General features: G+C 41.3%; 2 protein-coding genes across 7 annotated transcripts in view; one reads left to right on the forward strand and one right to left on the reverse strand.

The window, feature by feature from the left end:
• The first annotated feature begins 716 nt into the window (after nucleotides 1-716).
• Nucleotides 717-4,293, forward strand: leg1.1 (liver-enriched gene 1, tandem duplicate 1). Its single transcript, XM_085770849.1, has 8 exons — nucleotides 717-1,056; nucleotides 1,331-1,417; nucleotides 1,505-1,578; nucleotides 1,719-1,823; nucleotides 2,722-2,840; nucleotides 3,519-3,660; nucleotides 3,751-3,847; nucleotides 3,934-4,293. Exons 1-8 carry the CDS (start codon nucleotides 759-761, stop codon nucleotides 4,083-4,085), a joined length of 1,074 nt encoding a protein of 357 aa, XP_085626975.1. The 5' UTR covers nucleotides 717-758; the 3' UTR covers nucleotides 4,086-4,293.
• A 3,954-nt stretch (nucleotides 4,294-8,247) lies between these two features.
• The window catches only part of dpf3 (double PHD fingers 3), a 23,579-nt gene continuing 8,252 nt past the window's right edge, over nucleotides 8,248-23,574 (reverse strand). For 2 of the 6 annotated variants that reach the window (XM_085771383.1, XM_085771377.1), the window contains exons 2-12: nucleotides 20,610-20,770; nucleotides 18,633-18,740; nucleotides 15,661-15,794; nucleotides 15,465-15,560; nucleotides 15,124-15,196; nucleotides 14,630-14,671; nucleotides 12,767-12,904; nucleotides 12,537-12,665; nucleotides 9,251-9,363; nucleotides 8,550-8,631; nucleotides 8,248-8,408 (exon numbers count right to left, since the gene is read on the reverse strand). In XM_085771383.1, the coding sequence (XP_085627509.1) occupies nucleotides 8,341-8,408; nucleotides 8,550-8,631; nucleotides 9,251-9,363; nucleotides 12,537-12,665; nucleotides 12,767-12,904; nucleotides 14,630-14,671; nucleotides 15,124-15,196; nucleotides 15,465-15,560; nucleotides 15,661-15,794; nucleotides 18,633-18,740; nucleotides 20,610-20,688 (1,062 nt within the window). In that variant the 5' untranslated portion in view covers nucleotides 20,689-20,770 and the 3' untranslated portion in view covers nucleotides 8,248-8,340. Of the gene's footprint in view, nucleotides 8,409-8,549; nucleotides 8,632-9,250; nucleotides 9,364-10,633; nucleotides 11,016-12,536; nucleotides 12,666-12,766; nucleotides 12,905-14,629; nucleotides 14,672-15,123; nucleotides 15,197-15,460; nucleotides 15,561-15,660; nucleotides 15,795-18,632; nucleotides 18,741-20,609; nucleotides 20,771-23,574 lie in introns of those variants that run through there. The other 4 variants (XM_085771378.1, XM_085771379.1, XM_085771381.1 and 1 more) reach the window with 4 other exon arrangements.

The following is a 23,574-nucleotide window of genomic DNA, read 5'->3' on the forward strand; positions in this document are numbered from 1 at the left end:
TGTCTGTGTCTGCCACAGGCTGCTACTTCTTCACATATTGAAGAAGGGCTAAACTGAGCATACAGAGTCAATCAGATGATACATAACTTGTACCTGAGAAATTGAAAGTGTCCCATGTGTGTCCCATAGCTGACCCATGTTACAACCATCCCCGTTCTTCCCTACTCTCACTTAAAAAAGGTCCCCTGCTAATCCACTTAACCTCTCATAAACTCACACTAAATTGCTTGGATTCTTAATTTATCTACTATATTGCACTTTTCCTCATTTTATGTATTAGTTTTTCTTACCTAATTGATTTCATTGTCTTTAGTATAGCACATGTTTGATTTAAGCTGTTTCTAAATGTACTTTGGAAATATACTTGACTATCATTCTTGCATGATAGACAATTCACATTCATTTGGTTGTTGATGTGTGTTGCATGGCAAGTCCCCATTAGAAATGATTGAATCAAGGTCAAAGTTCACTTCTTGAGCTGAGTGATTCCTTTCTTAGTTATCTTCATTCAGCTTATTCATTTAGCTGTATTGAGTTGATTCTGCTTGTATTTGGGTATTGAGCTCTGTATGTACCCACACTTTCTTATCTATCTGTTGCTGAGGGTCCACTGATTCACATGTCACATGGAGTCACATGACTGTGAAATGTTTGTTTTGCTTGTGTGGGTCAGAACATGGGAGGATACATAAGCCGTCTGTCTTTGTGACAGCCTCAGTCCAGAGTGTCCGCTCTTGATTCCATCCTTGTCTGCAGCCATGCAGTGTTCGACGGTCCTCGGCCTCCTTCTGGCCTGTGCTGTGTCTTTCGGCAGCTCTGCTGTAATCCTGGAAAATGGCATGCCCATCCTGTGGGCACACACAGCCAGCCAATTGACAGAGCTGCCCATACAGAACGGCGTTCTGAATCCTGATCCCTGGCACTTCCTGAACCGTATGAGTCTGTATCGGCTGTTAATCGCTGCTACTGACCCGTTTATGGGATCTATGGGCACAGGAGCCACAGAAAATCCTATCTGGGGCCTGCCACTGCAGCTTGGATGGATGCTCACTTCTGGTAAGATGACATGTATTTTCTTTTGTTTAATATGTTATTCAAATATCATAGCCTTTTAGACTTTTTTTAGACTTTTATAGTTGTGCAAAAGTGAATAGGGAGTTAGTTCAAGATGATCCTTGATTTAATATCTATATATCTGATGATATTTTCATGTATTTAGTTTATATTTATATATTTAATCCTTCTTACCCCCAAACTGAGTGGACATAATATCAAAACAAGAGCCACCAGATAAATGAATGGTCCAATATAAAGTCTTGTGTCTCTGTAGGGCGTCTCGCTGACCCAACCGGTGCTACAACTTGCGGCCATCAGACAGGAGACACTATGTGTATTTCTACTCAAAGCTGGTGGGGCTGTAAGTACGCAAATACACAAATACACAAACATAAAGCCAGGAGAGAGAGAGGAGAGAGATCACAAACTATGGCTTTCTTCTCTGCAGGTGTGAACTATTTTGCCTCTGCACTGCCTTTCCTGTCTGCTGCACAGCAAGGCCTCATGGGACCTGATGTTCCGGTACTTGTGCAACTGAACCTTTCAAACAGACACACGTGCAATAGTTTTATTTTATTTATTTTTCACATTTTCATGCAAAACATGAATTGCCATGGTTTAAATGATGAGGATAATTCTAATCGAGTTTATCAAATGAATAGGTCCAGCTGCAGGTGCCTGAAGGTGTACAGGACTTCTGTACCACCTATGCTGATTGTTCGACTCGCTATCCTGATGCCATATCTAAGTGGGATGCCTTTTTCCAGGTATTTGAATATTCATTGTTTTGAATAAATCCTGAAAAGAGAAAATTATTGATTTGATGAGTCATAAACAGTCTAATGGAGAGCATGTGCCTGTGAAAACAGCTGTACAATGTTGTCTTTAACAGAAGTCTATTCTGCCCAGTAACCACATTTTCTGTTAGTCAGTTCAGTCAAATCTAGTTAAGATCAAAATCTGACTTGAAATATTTTGCCACATTCTTTCCCTCTCCAATAAAAAGTAGAATTACCAGGAAAACAGCATGTGTGTGTGTATTTACAATGAAACCCCATTAAAAACAAACTACTTAGTCAAGTACATTGCTAAAGCAAAAAGCCGAATTTAACTAAATCCAGCTGGAGATACCTAGGGCTAACTTTGACTGGAAGTCATGTTCATGTTCTTTCCCCATGTACTTGTTGTCTTTAAAGGGAATCTATCAGTTTTGGTGATGTATGAATGAATAAGTTAAAATTAAATGGAGTTGGAAAATTATAAGAAAAGAATAAGACAAGACAAAAACAAATGTGAAGCAGAAAGAAAGAAAGCAACAACATATCAACAAATAAAGAAATATGTGTCCTTGCACAGATTAAAAAATATTTCTTAATACCGGTCAACTCAGTCTGGGTCAGCGTTCCTGTCTGGATAATTTCACTTCCCTAGGCAGCTAATGCATCAGAGGTCGCCATATGTCCATGAAAGTGTCATAATTTCCTTTTTACTTGGCACTTAGTCTTTCCATAGGAAAAACTCTAAATGTGCATCCGTGGTTTAAATCCTGTTTTTGCAGCTTGAGCTCATCCCACCCTCTGCCTTGAAGAGTGGTATTCATTTTTTAGAAACATAGACTTAAAAGTGCTATGACATTGTTGAAGCATCTTGTCTGTGTGTTTTCAGGGTCTGAAGGCTTCAGCTGCATCTCCTCTGCCTGACAATGAGAAGAAAGACACCCTGCTGGGTCTGTACTGGGCGGCTCAGATGGCTTCTTCTTACGCCTCTGCAGCCTGCAACGCCAGGTAACCAACACAACTCTCTGTCACACTCCGGTCTCTCTCCTTCATTTTACTTTGTCTCTAGACATTTGTCAGGCGAATACAGATTCCAAATAAATCCGCAGAACAATTATATTTTATATTTTGGTGTCTCCACTTCAGTTCACATTTTTGTTGTATAGCCAGGCAGCATGAGGACTGCCATCATGAAGCAGTGTGCCGTCATCTGAACGCTGCAAAATCTGCATTCAGGAACCTCTGAAGCTCAGTAATTAATTAACATTAGCACATCTTGTCAGTTTCATCTGCTCACTGGGAAGTTGTGTGTTCAACTAGTATTTGTTGGCCTGGTGCAGTCACCACAGTCTTCGCTGGTTGCTTGGCTACCTCACAGTGACAACAACAACAACAACAGAGCCAAGCTATTCCCCCTGCCATCAGTGTGAGCAAAGCTAAACTGTCTCCTGGCTGCGGCTTCATATTCAACAGAGACATGAAAATGTTCTGAATCCTCTCATCGAGCTCTCAGTGAAAAAAGTGAACAAGGGCTTTTTCCAAAATGTCAAACTCTGTCTTCATCCTGTCTTCTTCTCTGTGTCTCCTCTCTTCATCCTGTCTTCTTCTCTGTGTCTCCTCTCTTCATCCTGTCTTCTCTGTGTCTCCTCTCTTCATCCTGTCTTCTCTGTGTCTCCTCTCCCCCAGGCAGAGCCACTACTCCTCTTCAGAGGTGTCGTTTGCCAACAGCTGGCTGAACTCAGCCGAGTACGTGTCAGCAGCACACTTCCAGTCCAGTCTGGAAAAGTCAGTGACGTTCCTCACCCCGCTGCCAGGCCGGATTTTACAGGTACAGTCTCATAACTTCAGTTTTAAATCTGTCACATGTTGCACACAACTGTATCTGCATCTGATGTTTGTCCTCTGTTTGCTTGTGCAGCAAACCGACAGTGCACCTAACATAGCTGACATGTCTACGGAGGAGAACCACACACTGTCCATCTTCTCCTGGATGAAAAACATTAACACCATGCTTGGTAGGGTGAACACACACTGACACATATTGCTTATTGCATCACTGAACCTTAAAGGATGGTGATGATCTTGGTCTTGTCGTCTGCAGGTGGATCTCTGGTGCGCATGTGGAAAAGTGCCATGTGCTCGGTGACCACCAGAGAGAAAGGCAGAGAGATGTTGGACCAGCTCCTCCTGAACCCCAGCTACGCCACCAGCTCCTTCCTGTCCATCGTCACTGGGATGACCACCAGCTGCTGAGACACACAACCAACCAACCAAACATACAACAACTCCATGTATATCATCATATCTGTGTTTTCATCTAAAGGTTAAAGATACATAATAACATGAATGTTTTTTGCTGAATAATAATGGCTGTGAAGCTCTGAGATGAGAACAACTCTATGTAGCATGTTCTTGTTATTCTCTTGTGAATAAGATCCCATTAAAGAGTCAACAATCCCACGCTTCTACTGTCATCAGCAAGCTCACTGCATAATAATACTTTATAGTAAAGATATGGAGGAATTCTATGACTCTTTTTGAAGATACTCACGAGGGTTTTGTTCTTGTAAGTAATAAGTGTTTTATAGATTTAATCCTCGGACACGTACAGTACATCACTATATGCGTGGTAGTGAAGGAGGAGTACAATTAAGTCCATATACTCAAGATCTGTATCAGGTATTTATATTTTACAGCCACGACAAAATATAGCCTACTGACAGTATATGAAATAGTTCAACTGTTCCAAATAAAAAAAAACTGCTAGATTAAAGTTATTGCATGGGGCAGTGCGTGGCGCAGTGGGTAGAGCGGCCACGCCATGTAGAGGCTACAGTCCTCGCTGCAGGCGTCCCCGGTTCGAATCCCGCATCGGGCAGACCTTTCCTGCGTGTCATTCCCCCTCTCTCTGCCTCCCCATTTCCTGTCTATCTCTACTGTCATCACTATCAAATAAAGGCAAAAAGCCGAAAAATATACTTTAAAAAAAAAAAAAAAGTTATTGCATGCTGCAGTAATAACAATCTATTTAGATGATGTCTGTAAATTACAAATTTTAAACAATGGACCTCACTCACTATTGATACTTTTCATGCATTTTACAGCTAATTCAGTTGTAAAGGAGTGTTTTCACACAGTAAAGGACATGAATACATCTCAGATATCAGATATGAGATGGATTGAGCTGACACATGCTGTCACTACAACACTACACAACACCACACTACACCACATGCATGATGTGATCTGCAGCTCTGGACAGTCCAGTATCGCTCCCTAGTGGTGATATGATGTAAACACGAAACTATACTCTGTGACTATTCCATAAGGGCAAGGCAATTGTTATTTGTAATTATTTGTATAGCCCATTTTTACAAACAGTTTGTCTCAAAGGGCTTTATAACAACATCCTCTGTCCTTAGACCCTCACATCCACTGAGGAAAAACTCCATAGAAAATCCTTTTAATAGGGAAACTGGAGAAACCTCAGGGTGAGCAACAGAGGAGGGATCCCTCACCCAGGACGGGAAGACGTGCAATATTGTAAATATAACTCAGAATGAACATTTCTTGTCATAAAACAGTGAAACGGCATGAACTTATCTGGACTTTGTAACATGAACTGATTCATATATACAGTACAATACTTATTCATCATGTGTCTTTGTTGTAACTCATGTAAAGAGCATCCATACACAAAGCTGCTACTAGCCAAAGAGAATGGCTACTATATCATGAGGAAATGATGGCTAATCTACATCATTCAATTGTAACAAACACAGCCATCATATAGACCTGAGTCCTAAAGGCATCCCTACTTTCACTTTACCTGAGGTTCTGATAATGGTTATTAAACATGAAAAGTGTAGTTCTCGAAACATATCTTAAAAAAAGGAGAGAAGCCGTCTGAAAGTAAGTGGTTAACATCACTTACTCATAGATAAAACAAATTATGGAAAAGTCTTTATTTTAACGCAAAACATAACATTTACTTTAACAAAATACAAAACACAGTTTGAATCACTGAAGGTGACGGCATCAAATAAGAATGACATTCAAGACATTTTCAAAAGGAAGACACAGAGGGTCATTACCCACCAATGGAAATGCACACTTAAAACCCCCCAAAAACTCTGTATGTTATTAACAACATATATCTACGCTAACTCATGATTGTCAGTGGAAAAGCAATATCAAATACAAATTCACAATAACACAAATGTAGAATGTGATATCCTGTCAAGGCTTGCTCACGGTATTTGAGGGGTGATTTCTCTTCTTTTTACAGCTTATTCTTGGAGTTTCTTCCTTTTCATGATCAACCTTTAGAGAGCGTTATGTTAGTGCTGCAAAATTCTGCTTTTCAAAACATATTTTGCATTGGTGGGATTTAGTTCAGAATTTTACATGACACTAATCACAGAAAAACAGAATATCAAGAATGGATCTGTTCATAACATTATGCATTAAAAACTGCAGAAGTACATAAACTGTGCCAACTTCCAGACAGCACACACCAAATACTGGATATGAATAGACTGTTCAAACAGGTGATGACAGGAGATATGATGATACCCATTCCTTTACAGTGGTGGTTCCCAAACTGTGTGGGGTCCTCTGGGGGGCTGCAGAGGGAGAAATATGGAGTGGAAGTAGTAAAGATGAAATGATTTTTCAGCAGATTAATTTCACCTTCCCAACACAAGTGTAAGTAATGAAGCCGCATTGTTAAGCTGAAATTCCTCCCATGAGAAACAGGTGTCCAATCATAGCACTGCAGTGTGAATGATGCACGAGCACAGAATCTGAAGAAGTGAGTAGCTTTTTAAAAAACCAAAGTCACAGGTTGTAAGAAACTGATTAAACTGTACAATTTCCTGCTCTACTGCAGGCACAAAGTGGAGTTGTTTTCAGCTCCCAAACTGCATTAATATATGGGAAATCCCAGTTTAGGACTGGAACAATGAGCCAATGGGAGAACAGATCAGAGTCTGGAAGAACATCATCATCATCTGTGCAATGCTCACTCCCCTTGTAAATTATAGCTTTAGCCTCGATGCTTTAGCATCAGCTGCATCACTCATGTAACCGCCCGTGTTAAAAGGGTTTAAGTTTGAAATGACTCAGCTCTAAACATCAAAAGATAAACTAGGGGAGGATATTTCTTCTTCAGCCAAGTCATAAATCAGCATTAATTAGCGGGCTAACTGCGGTTGATAGCTGTTTCTGCTGAGCTGGAAGTGAGATGCCTGTTTCGGTTTACTTCTGTGTGAAACTGAAGGCCAGTTTCCTCACAAACGACCTGCTGCCATTGTCATTATGAACCATTGTGTGAGAAAGAAAACATGACGGGGTCAGCAACAGTAACTAAGGAGGGGCAGGCAAAGGATAAATGAATAAATTACGTTGCAGTAATTGATTGAATGGAGCCATTGTTCGTGTTCATGTTATAAGTCTACCCGTGTGTTTCCTGCTGTGGTAAGTGAAACTGTCTTCATTTGAACACCACAAAATAATAATGAAATGTGGTTGTTGTTATCAGTTGATAAAAATGCTTGCGTGTGGTGGAGTAAAGGGCCAGTGAGCTTTATAAGGGTGTATGACAGTTAGAGTGTGGGAACCACTGGTTTACAGTACTAATAATTGTCTCCATAACAGTAAAATTGGACCATTATCAAAAATGCATAAATAAATGTTTAAGCCTATAAAGACATGTTAAATAATCATGTTAAGCGTCACACTGAGCACCATGTTATCCCAGTAACTGCGAGGATACAGAAAACAGACGTGGATTAGAAATGTCAACACGCTCTGAAAGGAATGATAGTCAAGGCTGTTTTATTGCCCCATTTCCTCTTAGCATTGGACATAAATTTCACCAAGCTTGACAAATACTGTGAAAAATGACATAACTAATACTGAGCGTGTCCAGATATAAAATAGGAATGTCACTGTAAAGTTTAAACACAGGAGAGGAGTAGAGCTGGAGGGAGACATTTAAACAAACATCAGTCAAGTCCACTCAGGTTCCCCCACTGTAGAGAAACCTCTTCCACATCATACTCCGATTTAAATCAGGGGTGTTTGGTTTGAACATGAACTTCACAATACGCGCGTACTGCTCAGTGTCGGGCTTATTCAGTTTTGCTTTGGGTTCTTGCCGTCTGCTGAGTGGTGAGGTAGAGAAGTGACTGAGTGGCAGAGCTGCTGTTGGCTGAATTATGGTCCAGATTGCATGTTGATGGCATTTGCAGCTGGAGTGTTGCTTGGCTATATGAGAGGTAGAGGAACTCTGCATCTCACGAAGGGAACTGCCCTGAGCCTGCTAATGCACTGGAGGGTGAGTGTGTGTTTGTGTGTGTGAGAGAGAGACAAAGTGTGTTTGAATGTTGTGTGTGTTTAACTCTTTATGAGATAAGGTTTTGCTCATGTGTGGGAATGTCAAACAGTTTTATGTGTATGTACAAATATATGTTGTGTGTATTTGAGAGGAATGTCCAGGATGTGGTTATGCTTCTCCATAGGCTGAGGCCTTGTCCTTTAACAGGTCCAGACACACGTGACAGCTCCAGCTCCCTGTGGAGAGAGAGAGAGAGAGAGAGAGGCTGAAATCTTTGTCCTGCTGCCTCTCTTCCATATAAAGCCTTTGCTTTTAGCTTATCCAATCTATAAGCCATGTCATATATAGAACTACAGGCCTCTAATGGGAGTGTGTACCTTCTGGAGGCTGGGTCATTGGAGGCTTCAGGCAGTACATGTGGTAACCTCTGTCACAGTCATCACAGAACAACAGCTGGTCCTACAACACACAACCAACATCTTAAATCATGTATGAAACTTTAACTGGGGCACGTTAACTTAACCCCACTGGGAATTTGGAAAGAACACGAGAGACGGCTACATGCTACAGCAGAAAGTCATTTTTACATACTCATTATACATCTTTGTTGCAATGTCTTTTTTTTTCTTCTATAAAAAGGTCAATATGCTTTTTCTCTGTGAATCAATCTGGTCTTCATTTGTGAAAGTAAAACTATACAAAAAATAACTTTAATTTATGTGGCTGCCCTCTAGAGTTATGATAATAAATGATAATACAGCTTTTACCAACAAAAAGATATATATTATTGAGTCAGTTGCTGAGTTATGATTTTAAATCTGGAATGAAAGTGAAAACTGTTTTGAATCATGCATAATTCATCAAGTACATTCAGTATATATATCTGCCTGGCATCTATTCAATGTAATTTATTGCCCATAAAAGGCTGAACACCAGCTGTGGAAAGGTCCCGGCACTGAAAGAAAAACATGTCAGCCCTAATGCAGTTCAAAGCAAACTCAAAAGGAAATAGTAGTAATACAAACATGTCATACAACCCCCCCCCCCTCCTATAGTATACAGTGTACAGCAGACATACATCGTTCTCTGAGGTTCCACAGAGGCTGCAGGATTTGCACTCGATGCACTGCCACTGGTACGTCGTCACCGCCTGCATCATGTTGTCAGTGAACTGCAGGCATGTAGGGTGACCTGCAGAGGGACGGAGAGGACACGCCGGAGATGGGAAGAGGGAAGGAAGGGAAGAGTGGAAAGCAACCAATGTCAGTACTGTTTTGATGATGATGGTGATCGTTTCACCCACATCTAAACATATTTACATCAGCCGTGAAAAGCTGACTGACATCATCTGCATCTGGATCTGTTTGCTCCAGCCTTTCAGGTACACTGGTGATGCACAAGACGTTTTTTTCACTATCTGAGTTAATAATTTTCTATGTTTTAATCTACATTGTTATTGTTATTTTATTGGTTATTTATTGGTATGTTATTAGTTATTTATTTAAGTTGTTGGATGCAGTGTTTTTTCCCTGGCGGTGAGTTTTAGCATGTACTTCTGAACAAAATTTAGAAGGGTAAAAGGGTGATTATACTGTATGTCTGGCAAAACAAAAGGCACACAGGCAGTGTGTGCAGGAAAACACAGCCAAGTGTTTTATCATCTGTCTTTAAATGTGCAGCAACATATCAACAATGATATATGGTATATGATAAATCATTTTCTTGCCTTCAGAACAAACATGTCATAGCTACTGCTGTCGCCTTTTATATCCTCCCCACAGCCTCACAGCGCTGTCAGCATCTTCTTAGCAACACCCTGGTGTCAATGGGGTATCAATGAGCCATGAATGAGCCATAAACAAGGATGAACTGATTTATAGCTAAACAGGGAACACAGCCAGAAACGTTGAATTCTGACAGGAGAGTGAAGACAAACATGACCTGAGCAGAATTTAAAGCAGCTATGTTTAAGCTGCTGCTTGCCTCCCGAATGAAACAGTGGGATTACAGCTGGGATAGATCAATAGATCAACTGATGGGCCTATCATCTTATATTGATAGCAGTTATCAGCAGGCATTAGAACAAAAAGGCCTAATTCTAATCAGCATCTAGTGACAAAAGAAAAACTCTAGTCCTTAAAGACAGAGAGGAGCAATGGAGTGCCGACTGGCTCTTACCTCTCAGCTACCTGTCCTCTTTAGCCAATGCAGTGACTCAAAAGTCCATGTTCATCCCTCCCCCTGCCACATTAGTGACCAGTCATTACATTGACTCCATTTTTCTTTGGTCCACCATGTCTGCTATTTATCGTTTCAGTTGAGTGTTTAATTAGGATGTGGAGGAAGTTTAACCTATGCTCTTGATTATCTGATGCAAGCAAAGTTGAGTGTGAGGAGTTTGGTTTTGTTTCATGAAAATGGACGATAAAAATCGAAGAATTGTTAACAAAAAAAAAAAAAAGAAGCTGTATCCATCAGAGACAAAATTGTCAAGAAGAGGCTCGTTTGATGTGTAAATAAAAGAGTTCAGAATAATCCAGTGATTTTTCAGGTAGAGATGTCTTCAAGGTGAGCCACTGTGGTCCAGGCTGTGACTTCAGTCTGTTCCCTCAGCCAAAAAGTTTCATCAGAAAAGGATTTTCATCGCCTCACGGTCCGTCTCGTCAAAGCATCCTGGTATCAGCTGTCAGCCACAGCATCATCATCGTCTGACAACAATATGTCTTCCAGCTCTGCTTCTTCAAAGCCTTGGAACGTGGAGGCCTCGCTGTCTGACGCGCTGCCGAACAATTCTTCGAGAGCACTCATCTTCCTCCCATCCTTCTTCACTCCTCCTCTTCCAGCTACCATGGAAACATCAGGGTCAGAGCAACACAGACAAGGCCACACACTCTGCCAGCTGTTTTAACAAACTCTACCGTAGCAAGAAAACATCTCACTCGCTGAAATGAATACCCTACTCTCGGTGGAGCTGATTCAAGAAATGTTTTTGCTGAGATATCCAGCAGATGTGGCTTTGGCTAGTGTGGGAGAAAAAAAAAAGGTGGAAAAGAAACAAACAAACAAAAAAAATGCAGCCCAGTGTGCCATAAGAAAATGCATGAAAACTGAGCAACAGAAGAGTGAAGGCATGTTGTCAAAAGGCAGAAGACCTGATGGACGAGGCTGACATGGAGAAGCATGCAGGATGGAAGCAAGCAGCTGAGCCTATGGATCAATATTTCAAATGGAAAATCAAAGTTTGAGGAGTTGGTTCTACAAGGCTCATTGATAACCCATTGAAAAGACACTGTAGCAACATGACAGCTTGATACACTGCACAACATAAACATCTAGTGAAATCTACATCATCAACTTTGACCATATGACTTGAATCAGACAGTGTTTTAGAAAACTAAGTAAACTGTATGAACATTGTCATAAATTCTAAAGGCCTAGCTAGACTTTCCAATATATTCCAAAATATATTACCCAAAGAAATGATGTGATCATTAATCCACATATATATTTGATGCAGTGTCTTAAACTGCATCAGATATGCACCATTGTAGCAAAGATAAACATCGCAGGGAAGCGAGAAATACACATGAACAAGACTGTGGATCAAAAGGAAGTAAAGGGAAACAAAAATGAGATGTGTAGTAGACAAATTAAAGCATGAGTCTAGCAGGCAGCTAACATCTGGAAATCAACTTTATTGTGGGAAGAAGTAATTTGACATTTTGTTAAAAGTTAAAAGTAACCTTCCATACAAGAAGTGAGATGACAAAACTAATATAACTTTAATGTCTGTATGCTAAATATGAAGCCAGGTGAGGCTTATCTTAACTTAACTTGCTTACCCCGATTTAAAGACTGGGATTAAAGTAAAACAGCTAGCATCTGTTTGTGAGTCAAATCATCTTCCTATAAAACTCACTCATTAGCCTATTATACCACTTTCTCACAATTAAGGCTAAACCTCCCATAAACTTACAACCTGACATTTACATTTGGATTTTTGTACAGATTAAACAAACATAAACAAAGATATAAAATGTTAAATGAGTGAGTTTTGGAAGTACTGGTACATTTAGACAAAGTCAGGCTAGCTGTTGCCTCATTTTCAATCTTGTTAAATTAAAATATGCTATGTTAACCTGCTGTGCACAGCTACATATTGAATATCAGCCCTGTCAAGAGAGCAAATAAGAGATGACTTAAATGAGAGCGCTCCTCTCTTGCTGTACGGTAGATTCCCTCATGAAATTCCTTCAAATCCACTAATTTGACTGGCAGGAAAACAAAGCCACTACTTGAGGTTTAAATGCTGACATCAACAAAGAAGCTGAAGTTTGAAACCGTTGTGGAGGTGGAGGACTCACCAGAGCGTCCACAGTCAGAGCAGGACACCAGCTCCTCAGCCTGGCCCGTCTTCCTGTTGGAGTCCTGGTCTCCCAGGCAGAAGTCACAGTAGTCGTTGGGGATGATGGTGCCATCTGGAGCCTTCTGAGCTGTATGTGGGCAGGAACCAACACAGGAGGAGGTTCACATCAGCTGCCATTTATTTCCTGACAGTGGAAAACGTCTCAGCTCTGTGTGTGCAGCATCTTACGTTTGTGGTTGGTGGAGGTCTGTGGAGGAGATGGAGCCATCTCTGTTTCTTTCTCCTCCTCACCCTCCTCCTCTGCCAGGTGAGTGTGGGTGTAGTGGTAGCTCAGGCCAGGCCGGTTCTTGTAGCGCTTTCCACATACTACAGATCAAACAGCACGCATCCATTACAGATATGTAAAGCTTTGTGAAAGTAGTGGACTCAAGTGTCTTGATCAAAATGAACTATCATCCCTGCCTGAAGAAAAAGTAACAGACTTTATACAAGATCTCCATTTGAATTTCACTCGCCCAAGCTGCTGCTACAGTACCTTCACCACTCAGCTATAGTAACAAGACAGGGTAACTTTTCCCCAGCTGTAAAAATGTTGTGACTTTAGAGGAAAAATTGAGGTGCATTGCTAACTAATGTACAGTGCTGTGAAAAAGTGATTGTCCACTTCCTGATTTCTTACTTTTTTTTTGCATATTTGTGACACTTAAATGTTTAGGATCATCAAACAAATTTTAATATCAGACACAAAGATAACCCAGGTAAATATAACATGCAGTTTTTAAATGATGATTTCATTTACTAAGGGAAAATAGCTATCCAAACCTACCTAGGCTCTCACCGTGGCTCACTGGAGTCCCAAAGCTTTACAATAACACTTTGTAACACTTTCCAGACTGACTTTGTTTTTCCATCTTTTCTTCAATTTCTTTAGATAGCGGCATGATGTGTTACTTTTTGAGATCTCTCAGCCTACTTCACTTTGACAGACACATTCTACTGAAGTGAGTTCTTGATTCAACTCAGCTTTACCCCTAAAAATTGGTTTATCACAGTTAATTCATGATTTAACAAGGGGGGAAATAACTTTTTCACATAGGGCCAGGTAGGTTTGGATAGCTCTTTTCTCTTAATAAATTAAATTATCATTTAAAAACTGCATTTTATGTTTACTTGGGTTATCTTTGTCTGATATTAAAATGTGTTTAATAATCTTAAACATTTAAGTGTGACAAATGTTGAAAAAAGTAAGAAATCAGGAAGGGGGCAAATACTTTTTCATGGCACTGTATATGATGCAGACAAACATAAAATAGAGAATGTTATTACTAAACTATGACAATGACACTGGTAGGACAGACATGAACAAAAATGAAGAGCACTGGGACCAGGGATCAGTTATGGTGAGGTCTGAAAAGTCTAATGACTTTAGAGAGGCTGGTCATGAGAGGACCCTTTGGTAAGGGTTTAGCTTAACTTAATCCTGCTGTGACACCATCCTTTAATATGCAAATATCATTTGTATAAAAAGAAATGAAGAAAACATTAAACTAACTAAAGCTACACTGAGGACTCTTCACAATGAGTACAATAGAGCTGTAGCCATTATAGAAGTTTCTCATTTTCTATCTAGTGCATTATAGAAGAAGCTCTGCAGCTGCTTCCGTCTCCACTTTAGTGAGTGTGATGCAATAAAACAACATCGGAAAGCTAGCCGTCCCTTTATCAATGAACTTGTGTTGCCCCGGACACCCCAACACTTCTACAATGGCTACATCTATCCATCACATTACGGCTACAGAGTGACTTAGGAAACATGCAGCAATAGCTGAGCTGCTGCTAGAGCATCATTTGGTGCATGCCTTGCAATGAGCAAGCATTAAGGCGCATGGGGTAGCGTTAGTGTCATGCATCGTTTGCACTGCAGGTAGGGATGCCTGTACTAGCATGAAGCGTTTAAAAGCAGCAGATATCGCCAAAGGATTAGCATTCAGTCAGCCATTCCAACACCAGATGCCCATGAGCAAAAAGAGCCAATCATAAAGACAGTTCATGGAGCCCCTAGAAAGACAAGATGGCGACAGGTTCAGATACCTTCTTCAGCCTTTTTTGAGTTATGCTTTTGTTTGTATCTATCTGGAACAGAGAGGACACAAAAGCAAACGATAAAGGAAGGACAGAACAAGACACAAAATGAGGATGAGATTCATCTGTCTGGGGCTCAGTCAGTGTGGCTATCTCTGTCCACATCCCCATGGCAATCCATTCCTGAGGGGGGGGATTTTTGTCCAAGTACGTAAGTGGCATGCTAGTCAGGTCTGGATTAACAGAAAACTCTTTCTTCATGCTGCAGAGGACTGCTCTTAGAGACAGAGGAGGAGAGGGCTGCCATTGGAAGATGAGAGAAATGACTTGTCTGGTAGATTTATCTCTGTTTTCCATCAGGAGCAGACATGTAGAGAAAGGTTTCTTGACATAAAAACATCATGAAGAGGCTAACTTACTCTAGATGGCCAGAAGAACAAACTACTGATCTGATTATATAATGAAACAGGATGTACAAAGACACAAACGTCCTCGTCTCTTACTGTCACAGACGTAAGGTTTGTCCTGGTCGTCTGTGTTAACAGGTTCTGTCCTCCTGCGACTTGATCCTCGGTTCTGAAAAGAAATGAAAACACGAATCTGATGTTTAATCCTCCAATACATAAATATTCCAACACAGATTCAGGGTATGTAAACACTGTCATTTTGAGCATGCTGGCACGATGATGTCATACAGCTAGAAGCACTTCTGTGCCCAAACACAGGCTCACAGTGCTGCTGGTGTGGATGTTATCTCTGGTTATTAACTGGGATTCTGTTATTGCTCTCTTTTTTTAACTTCACACACACATGTAAAATCTGTGTTTTTGTTTTTGACACTCACTTTGCCTCTGTTTCTGTTCTTTCTCTTCGGAGTATCCAGTTCAAAGTCGTCCTCATCAGCGAAACCATCCCCATTTTCTTCTGCCTCCAGTACTCTCTACCCGCAGACAGGGACGTTAGGCTCATGTCTACCACAACACAACACTGACAACACTTTACATGTTGTCTGATACGCCACAAACAGGAACATGAATTACCTGTATTTCCAGCAATGTCTCTTCGTCTTTCGCAATGTTGTTTTTTTTCTCCAGCAGACTGTCCCCCCTCAGGAGGGCCTCCAAGGCCGTGGCCTCCCCCGGGGGCACCTCGCGCTTGGGGGCGAGCTCGGCTTCTGAAAAGGACGTGGTGGAGGAAAATAAGACGAGTACTTGAGGTGGCACTGTGTGTGTGTGGGTGTGTGCATTCAGATTTCCTGGTACTTGGTTTCTAATAGTTTTCTAACCATATTAAACTCAAAACTTTTATATGTCACTGAGGAGATCCATATGAGACCTAATGTAATATACGACCTGGAATGTTGTTACATATATGAAACCATTTATTATCACATGTAAAATTCTCTGGATAGATGAATGAATAGAAACTTTATATACTGTATTACTGTATATGTGTATGTATATTTTTACATGAGGTATCATGTGCAACCATTTATGTTAATGTTATGTTAAAATAACAACAAAAAAAACAACTTATAGACATACATAAAAAGATATGTATATGTTTATATCTATGTTTTTCTTATCAATTTCTCACCTATCTTACACATATGAATATGGACCCACACGGAAAGAACCTATAGGTTTTTTGTGACATACTGTACATAAAATTGTTTAATAAAATCGTTTTCATATGTATGCATACTGTATATGCTATATACTGTATATGGTATATGCTTCATATATGCACCATATATGTATATTTACACAACTTATGTCTACGATATAATCATATTACGTACATACCGTAAACATACATACTAGTGTGAGGGAGACATACTGTATCTGTCAATATAAGAAAATTATTCTAGTTTCACATAGGTCTTTTACAGTGTGTATGGTGTTTTCTATTTTATATACTTTATGTATTTCATAAATGGAAATTCAATGTATGTGCAATTTGCATGGGCATCTACAAGCCACTGGAGTAAGCATGCCATTAGATTCTTTAAAGAAAGCTCAGTTTTGATGTAAGAGAGTGGTGGAACTGTAATGAGGGTAGTTTCAGTAACCGTGAGCAGGCTGCCAGACTCACCATCTGCAAAAAATATCTATATCAGGTGCATAAAAATCATAATAATAATAATAAATTATAAGGCAAAAATAAATAATAAATAAAAACACTGCTTGTTCGTTGAAATTACATCGGACTCTCTTTACCCTCTTCCAATCTGCTTTATCTTCCTTCCTTTCCCTCTTTTCATTTCCGTAGAGTTGAACTTGCTGCAGCTTTGACTCTCTGTCCTCGTCTTTGAAGTATAATACCAGGATAAATTCAGAATGAAAGTGGGGATGTGATAAGAGAGGCAGCGAGCGAGCCAGGCTACTGAGGCTGGAAGGCCCTCTTATTGAATCCAGAGCTGCTGTACCACTCTCTCCATCGTCCTCCTCTATACAGTCTTTGCCTCCTCCCTCACCTCCTCTTCTATTCTTAATCCCTCTTTCCTTTACTTTCCTCTTTCCCATTTTTCTTTTCACCCTCATCCATCCTCTTCCCACTTTATAACCCACTCTCCTCTCCTTTGACTCTTTGGGGTAAACAGGGAGAGATTAAGTGGAGCTGAATGTTCTGCTCTGCCAGAAAAAAAAACAGACAAAGCAGCCTCCACTCAGCCACACATGAACATTCATACATTCATAATTAAATCATATTCATCTGAATTCTCTTTTAAGCGAAATGCTGATACACTAGCACCATCCTAGTGTAATAAAACCTATAAACAGCCTGCAGTGTCATCCATCCACTCTCATCAGATTAAACAAAGTGTTTACATGGGGGGAAGCAAAATGGCTGCTGAGGCACAGCCCCTGACGTTAGTTGTGACAAAGCAAAACTAAAAGCAACAGATTCCACAAAAACAAAGGGATTCAATTCTGCTTCCAAACTCTGTCAAAGTAACCTTGCATCTGCACACACACACACACACACACACACACACACACACACACACACACACACACACACATAGACAAACCTCTCTGCTCAGGAAGCATTAAATAAACATAAAGCATTTTCAAAAGCCCCGGAGAGGAGCACTCACATTCCTCTGTCGTGTTATGATAGATATCTGGACCAAACTGCAGAACTGGATCTCAGGAAAACTAAAGTGCAGACTTCTACTCTTTCAGCCTCAGCTACAAAGCTCTATAGAGCTGCAGCTGCTCTTTCTTTACGTGCTTTGGTTGGTTGCAGCTCTGGAGAGTTTCTTCGCTCTTTTTTTTCTTCTTTTTTTCTACTGAAAATGATTCTGTCCTCTGCTTAAAGCTGAATGGTTCTTGGTAGAAAGCTCTGGAGTATTATATTGCGTCTGGAAGACAGCGAGGGGGAAACAATGGTGGCAAAGCAGAAACAAAGACCTGCCTTTATGTCTCCCCCCTTATCAGGTTCCTGGGCCATTCCTTCACTAAAATCCCCTAAAACACACACGGATATGCATGCATGTATGCACACACACACACACACAGAAAAAAAATGTACGCACTTCCACCTCATAAGACTCACTTACATTCTAATGCCTCATGGACAAATGATTATAGAGGCCCGGTTAGGGTGCTTCTGTGCTGTAACAGAGAGCAAGAGTCATGTGTGGGGGTGTTTGTGCACTTATGTATGCGTGTGTGTGTGCGCGTGTACGTCTCCTGCCAGAGAACAGTGAGAGGAGGCATTGATTCAGGGGAGAGAATGAACCTGGAGACCTGGCGAGAGCGACGGGCTAACCAGAGCCAGATGGTCAGATAGTGAGCGTTAAGGCCACTCAGCTGCAGATCTGTGCAGCTCCACCAGAGCACAACATGACATAATGTACATATTTGTGTCAGTGAAGGTAGTACGGACACAAAAAAATGCGAGGTTGCATGGTCGGTGCTGCTGCTGCTGCTGTGGCAACGGCTTTGCACTATGTGTTTATGTCAGTATGCTGCTGGGCCAGTGCTTGTGCGTGTGTTTGTCTTACCTAGTCGAAGCTCACACAGGCGGAGCTGGGGATCCAGGGGAGGGTGGAGTCGCCTCTTCTTTCTCCAGCAGCGTGCAGGGTAGGTATACATCTGTCCTGCAGCCTGGCCTGGATGCACACACACACACACACACACACACACACACACACACACACACAGCATATGCACATGAAGACACACAGGCACACAGGAAGAATTTTAACAACCATTGGCGAGCTTACTGTAACATTTTAACATAACTTGCATTGAGACCCCTCCACACACACAGTGGACTAGTCTTGTGCTTTATAGTTAATATGTCCTGATTTCAGTGCTTAACCTAATATCCATAGATTATCAGACTTAATGTTGATCATACTAATGTACAGAAGGGTTATATTTAGTTTTGCTCCAATTAAAGCAGATATCAGTGGAATGTTTTTGTTAATATAAGTCCTAAATAGTCCTATTTTCCGTCAGCAATCACTTACATGAAGTATTTCAGCCTAAACACGAGTCTCTCCGTCACTCTGCTCTGCTGTAACCCGAGGAGAAAATTTTCCTTGTGGGATACAAGTGTTATCCAATGAGGGGAGAGAACGGCATGAAGGGCTGTGTGTGCAGCCAAGGGATGCGCGTGAATGTGGTGACGTAGCACGAGGACCAATTGATGCCTGACAAGGGCGGGGGCTGCTAACTCATGGTGCGTTCAAGGAAACTCGTACTTTGTGTTTTTCCTTCCTGTGAGTGGCCGTTATAGGGAACTTTCACAGACAACAGGACGGTAAAAACACGAGCTACGGGTTACCTGGAACGCTACCAAGTCGTAGTTGTGACTTGAAGCTGTAACTTACGGTTTCAAAAGCCTGCCTTGAACACAGCATTAGCCGAAACGGCCGTGCCGCTGTTATCTGCTTTAACTCTGCCCTACAAAGGCAAAGTACAGTATCTCAGTATCAAAAGTGTGGCATAATCTTTTCAATCTGGTAGAATTTGATATTGGTACTGCTAAAATTTCCAGAGTTATTGGGCTTTTTATTTTGCTGTCCATCCAAAAAAGCAATGTGAAACCAAGGCAAAGTGCAGTATCTGCAGCTAATGCCAAGACAAAGTGTAGTATCTGCACCAAAACCAAGGCAAAGTGCAGTATCTGCCATAAAACGGTCAAAATTGGTCAGAAAGACAAACTACAAAATACATTTAATTCAGTCCACCTTTATCTAATCAATTATATATATGGTAGTTATTCATAATTTGATGCTTAAACCTGACAATGAAAAACACAAAAAGCTGTTTTTCTCAGTTCGGCATTTTTACAGATACTGCACTTTGCCTTTGTAGGGCAGAACTGTTTCATGATAATAATTTTACCTTGTCACTTTTTCAGAAAAGCCCTACTTTATTTGAATATTTGCTATCTGCCCCACTCCATTAACTTAGTAGAATTTTTTTTTTTTTTAATCCACGTGTGTGTGTGTAGAGAGAGAGAGAAAGCAGAGGGGGAGGGATAAACCCAGAATAAATGCATATAATGTGAGTTAGGTCTGCCACAAAGTATAGGGTGTGGCCTCAAGGGCTTTGCATACAAGATGGAGAGCAGGCTATTTGTGTCCAGCTCTTAGTGAGGAGCAGATTGTTCCCTCTGGCTGTACAGGCGACCCAGATGTGAAGAATGCATGCGGACTATACGCGCCTCAGGATAAACCAGCAAGTAGCAGTGGTATTAAATGTCTGAATAAATATAAAGGAGAGGCTGCATGCTTTGTTGTTAAATTAATATCTATATATCTTTGATTTTGCTCATTCACTTGCTTGCTTGAGTGTATAGGTAATGGAAGATGGTTATCCTGGCTCTGTGTATCTCTTTCTGGCAGCTCCTCTAAAACTCACTGATTCACAAGTCAGATTTTGCACTGACCTCCCCGGTGCCCACAGTGGTTGTTTGTAGTAACAACAGTGACAAGACAGTGTGTTTACCATCCTGCAGTGTTTCTCACCTGGCTGGCGGTGGCGCTTTTCCATCCAGATGTAGCAGTTGTTCTGCGCCACACCGGTCTGCGAGTCCAGGAAGGGCATGCGCACACTGCGCTCGGCACAGAGGCGAGCGTTGTAGCTGCGACAGTGTTCGATGGCCTCCTGGTAGAACTGGTCACCCAGCCTGGACACACACACACACAGACAGAGACATGAACAGAGAGGAACTTGCATTTAATGTATCCGAGTCTGGCTCATTTACAACAACCACCCCATTCATTCAACATCTGAAGCAGACTGAAGCACCATGTTCCCCACAGTCAGCAGAGCTCTTATTTATGCTGTTGATCTAAGCTGCTTCCATCTCCGCTCTGAGTCACTCCTGCTGCTGAGGTCCTATCAGCTGAATGTTAAAGCAGAAGTAAGCGGAATGTTTGTGTTAATATAAGTCTTAAATAGTTCTATCTTCCGACAGCAATCACTTAGTGTTTGGTCTGAAACACAGGTCTGTCAGTCACTCTGCTCTGCTGTAAGCCGAGGAGAAAACTTTCCTTGTATCCTACAACCTTTATCCAATGAGGAGAGAGAACGGCATAAAGGGGCAGTCCTCTCTGTGTGTGCAGCCAAGGGATGCGCGTGAATGTGGTGACGTAGGGACGAGGGCGGGGACTGCTAACTCCATCGGCTGACAAGAAGTTAGCCAAAACCACCGGATCGCTTACTTCTGCTTTAACATTTTTGTGAATAGTTAAAGGGATAGTTCAACATTTTGGCAAATTTGCCTATTGCCATAATCCCTGTAGTTTTAAGAGAATGAGGAGGTGAATGTGAGCGTTTTGGAGTTGTTGGATTGTGTATTTAATTTGACGAGAGACATGCTAAAGTACCATTCAGCTCGCGTCTCTGCCCCGCCATTCTAAAAACAGCTTGCACCAACAAGTAAAGGTAATGAACCTACTCCTAAAACTATAGGGATTATGGCAATAGGAAAATTTGCCAAAATGTTGAACCTTCCCTTTAATGGTGATAACATGTGCTGGGCGGCTGATGGGCTGATGTGGCCTGCAAATATCAGTGGGCCTGTCCAGTCCTGGTTGAAGACACACCCAGTCTTTTCTCCACAGTTTGAGCGTGTTGTGTAAATTCTGGATTTGGTGCAAACATCAGATGCAGCGTGATGACAGCTGAGCTGCAGGGGAACGCCCAGTCAGGTAGGGAACAATAAGGGCAGCGAGGAGCACACAAACAGAAAAGAAAAACATGATGAACTATAAGAGGAAGGGGAAATGTTTTGATCCTGTCAAACTGACAGATGAGCTGCAGAGACTGGATCGAAGTCCACACAACGGCTGAGCTACACACAGGTGTACACACGCGTGCACACACACACAGTATCGACCAACCTGAGGGTATGAATCAGGATGTGAGCCATCAATAACCCACCACAGTATCAATCTAAAGGCGAGATTTCTGCCCTTTGAAACAGGCTGAATAAACTGAGATGAACTCGCTTTTTCCACAGATAAAAATCCACCTTGAGCAAGTTCTTTATTTAATTACAGAGCTGAAATCCAGAGGGGAGGACAGAGGATAGAGCTAACAGGGACTCATCTTTAGTAGCACACACTGCCCAGATTCAAAAGCAGTGTACTGAACTAGTCGACCATCCTTGAACACAGATAACTTTAATTGTGTTATTCTTATTGAAAGAAAAGGACAAAATGAAAAACAACAAAAGAAAAACGCTGTTTGTCTCTCACCTCTCTCTCTTTTTCTCCCATCTCACATGTATATTTCTTATACTCTTTCCATTTCTCTTTCTCGTGTTCCAGTCGTTCCAGTTCATCCCCATTATTTCCAACTCATACATATCCACGCTCATACACACACACAGACCAACACATACTGTACACATGCTCAGTTGCTCACAGACACGCACATGCACCCTAACCCATTAATACAGTGTTTTTCAACCTTGGGGGCGGGACCCCACTTGGGGTCGCCTGGAATTCAAATGGGGTCGCCTGAAATGTATAATAATTTATTTAAAAAATGACTGATAAAAACTAATTTTTTACTAATTATTATTCTTTTTAAAATGATTATTAAAAACACCACACACAAGCTTAAAGAACTGTATTCTATACTTTCACTTTCTTGAATATAAAGTTCAAATAAAATGCAGCATATAATAATAAAGTTTTCGTATTCGTATTCGTATTCGTATTCGTATTCGTATTCGTATTCGTATTCGTATTCGTAGATAAAAATATCTGAGCTGATGCATGATTGACGGCCGCGATCACATGGGTCACCAGAAATTTTTGATGTCAAAATGGGGTCATCACGAGCCAAAAAAGGTTGGGAACCACTGCTTCAATAGGTTGTTTTTTAGTCTTCATATGTTTCTGTTGTTTTCCATTTGTCTTATAGGCAAAAAGGGATAGAAAAAGACAAAATGGAGGTCTCAGTATTGTGGATCTGAGTGGAGTGAGTCTTCAGCCTCCTGCTCTCGGGGGTATACCCAGGATCTCGTCTGTCTCCATGAGCGTCCGAGCAGAGATGGAGCTCTGTGGATTCTCTGCACAGATATGTAAAGAATGCCAAGCTGGACAAAGAGCAGCTCTCTGGTCACACTGGAACTCACAAAGATGTGCAGTGTTTGGAAGAGGTGGGAGAGGAGGGTGGATGGGGGAGGGAGGGAGGGAGCTAGGGGGGAGGGTGAGAGCCGGGCAGCGTGAGGAGCAACAGCGAGGGTTCTGCATGTAAAGAAGGAGAAGGGGAGAAATAACATACGGGGACACAGGTGCTGGATTTGCAAGGAAGAAAACAAAAATGTGAATAAAAGAGAGGGGAGCGGGCCACGTGGTGCACAGACCAACTCACAGCTGCGTAATCGCTGCTTCTTTACGCTTGTAAAATGTGAATTACACCTCAGCTCTGGCTACTGTCACATCTGGACAAAGATCAGAGATGAACGGGAAATTT

The sequence above is a fragment of the Trachurus japonicus genome, chromosome 24, assembly GCF_045865225.1.
Source record: "Trachurus japonicus isolate A0001 chromosome 24, Traja_1.0".
NCBI lineage: Eukaryota > Metazoa > Chordata > Actinopteri > Carangiformes > Carangidae > Trachurus > Trachurus japonicus.

What these genes read in the sequence shown, in the direction of transcription:
- leg1.1 (XM_085770849.1), top strand. Translation starts at nt 759, where the DNA reads ATGCAGTGTTCGACGGTCCTCGGCCTCCTTCTGGCCTGTGCTGTGTCT. An exon ending in TGGATGGATGCTCACTTCTG is followed by an intron (nt 1,057 to 1,330) that starts GTAAGATGACAT and finishes GTGTCTCTGTAG; the next exon opens with GGCGTCTCGCTGACCCAACC. An exon ending in TACTCAAAGCTGGTGGGGCT is followed by an intron (nt 1,418 to 1,504) that starts GTAAGTACGCAA and finishes TCTTCTCTGCAG; the next exon opens with GTGTGAACTATTTTGCCTCT.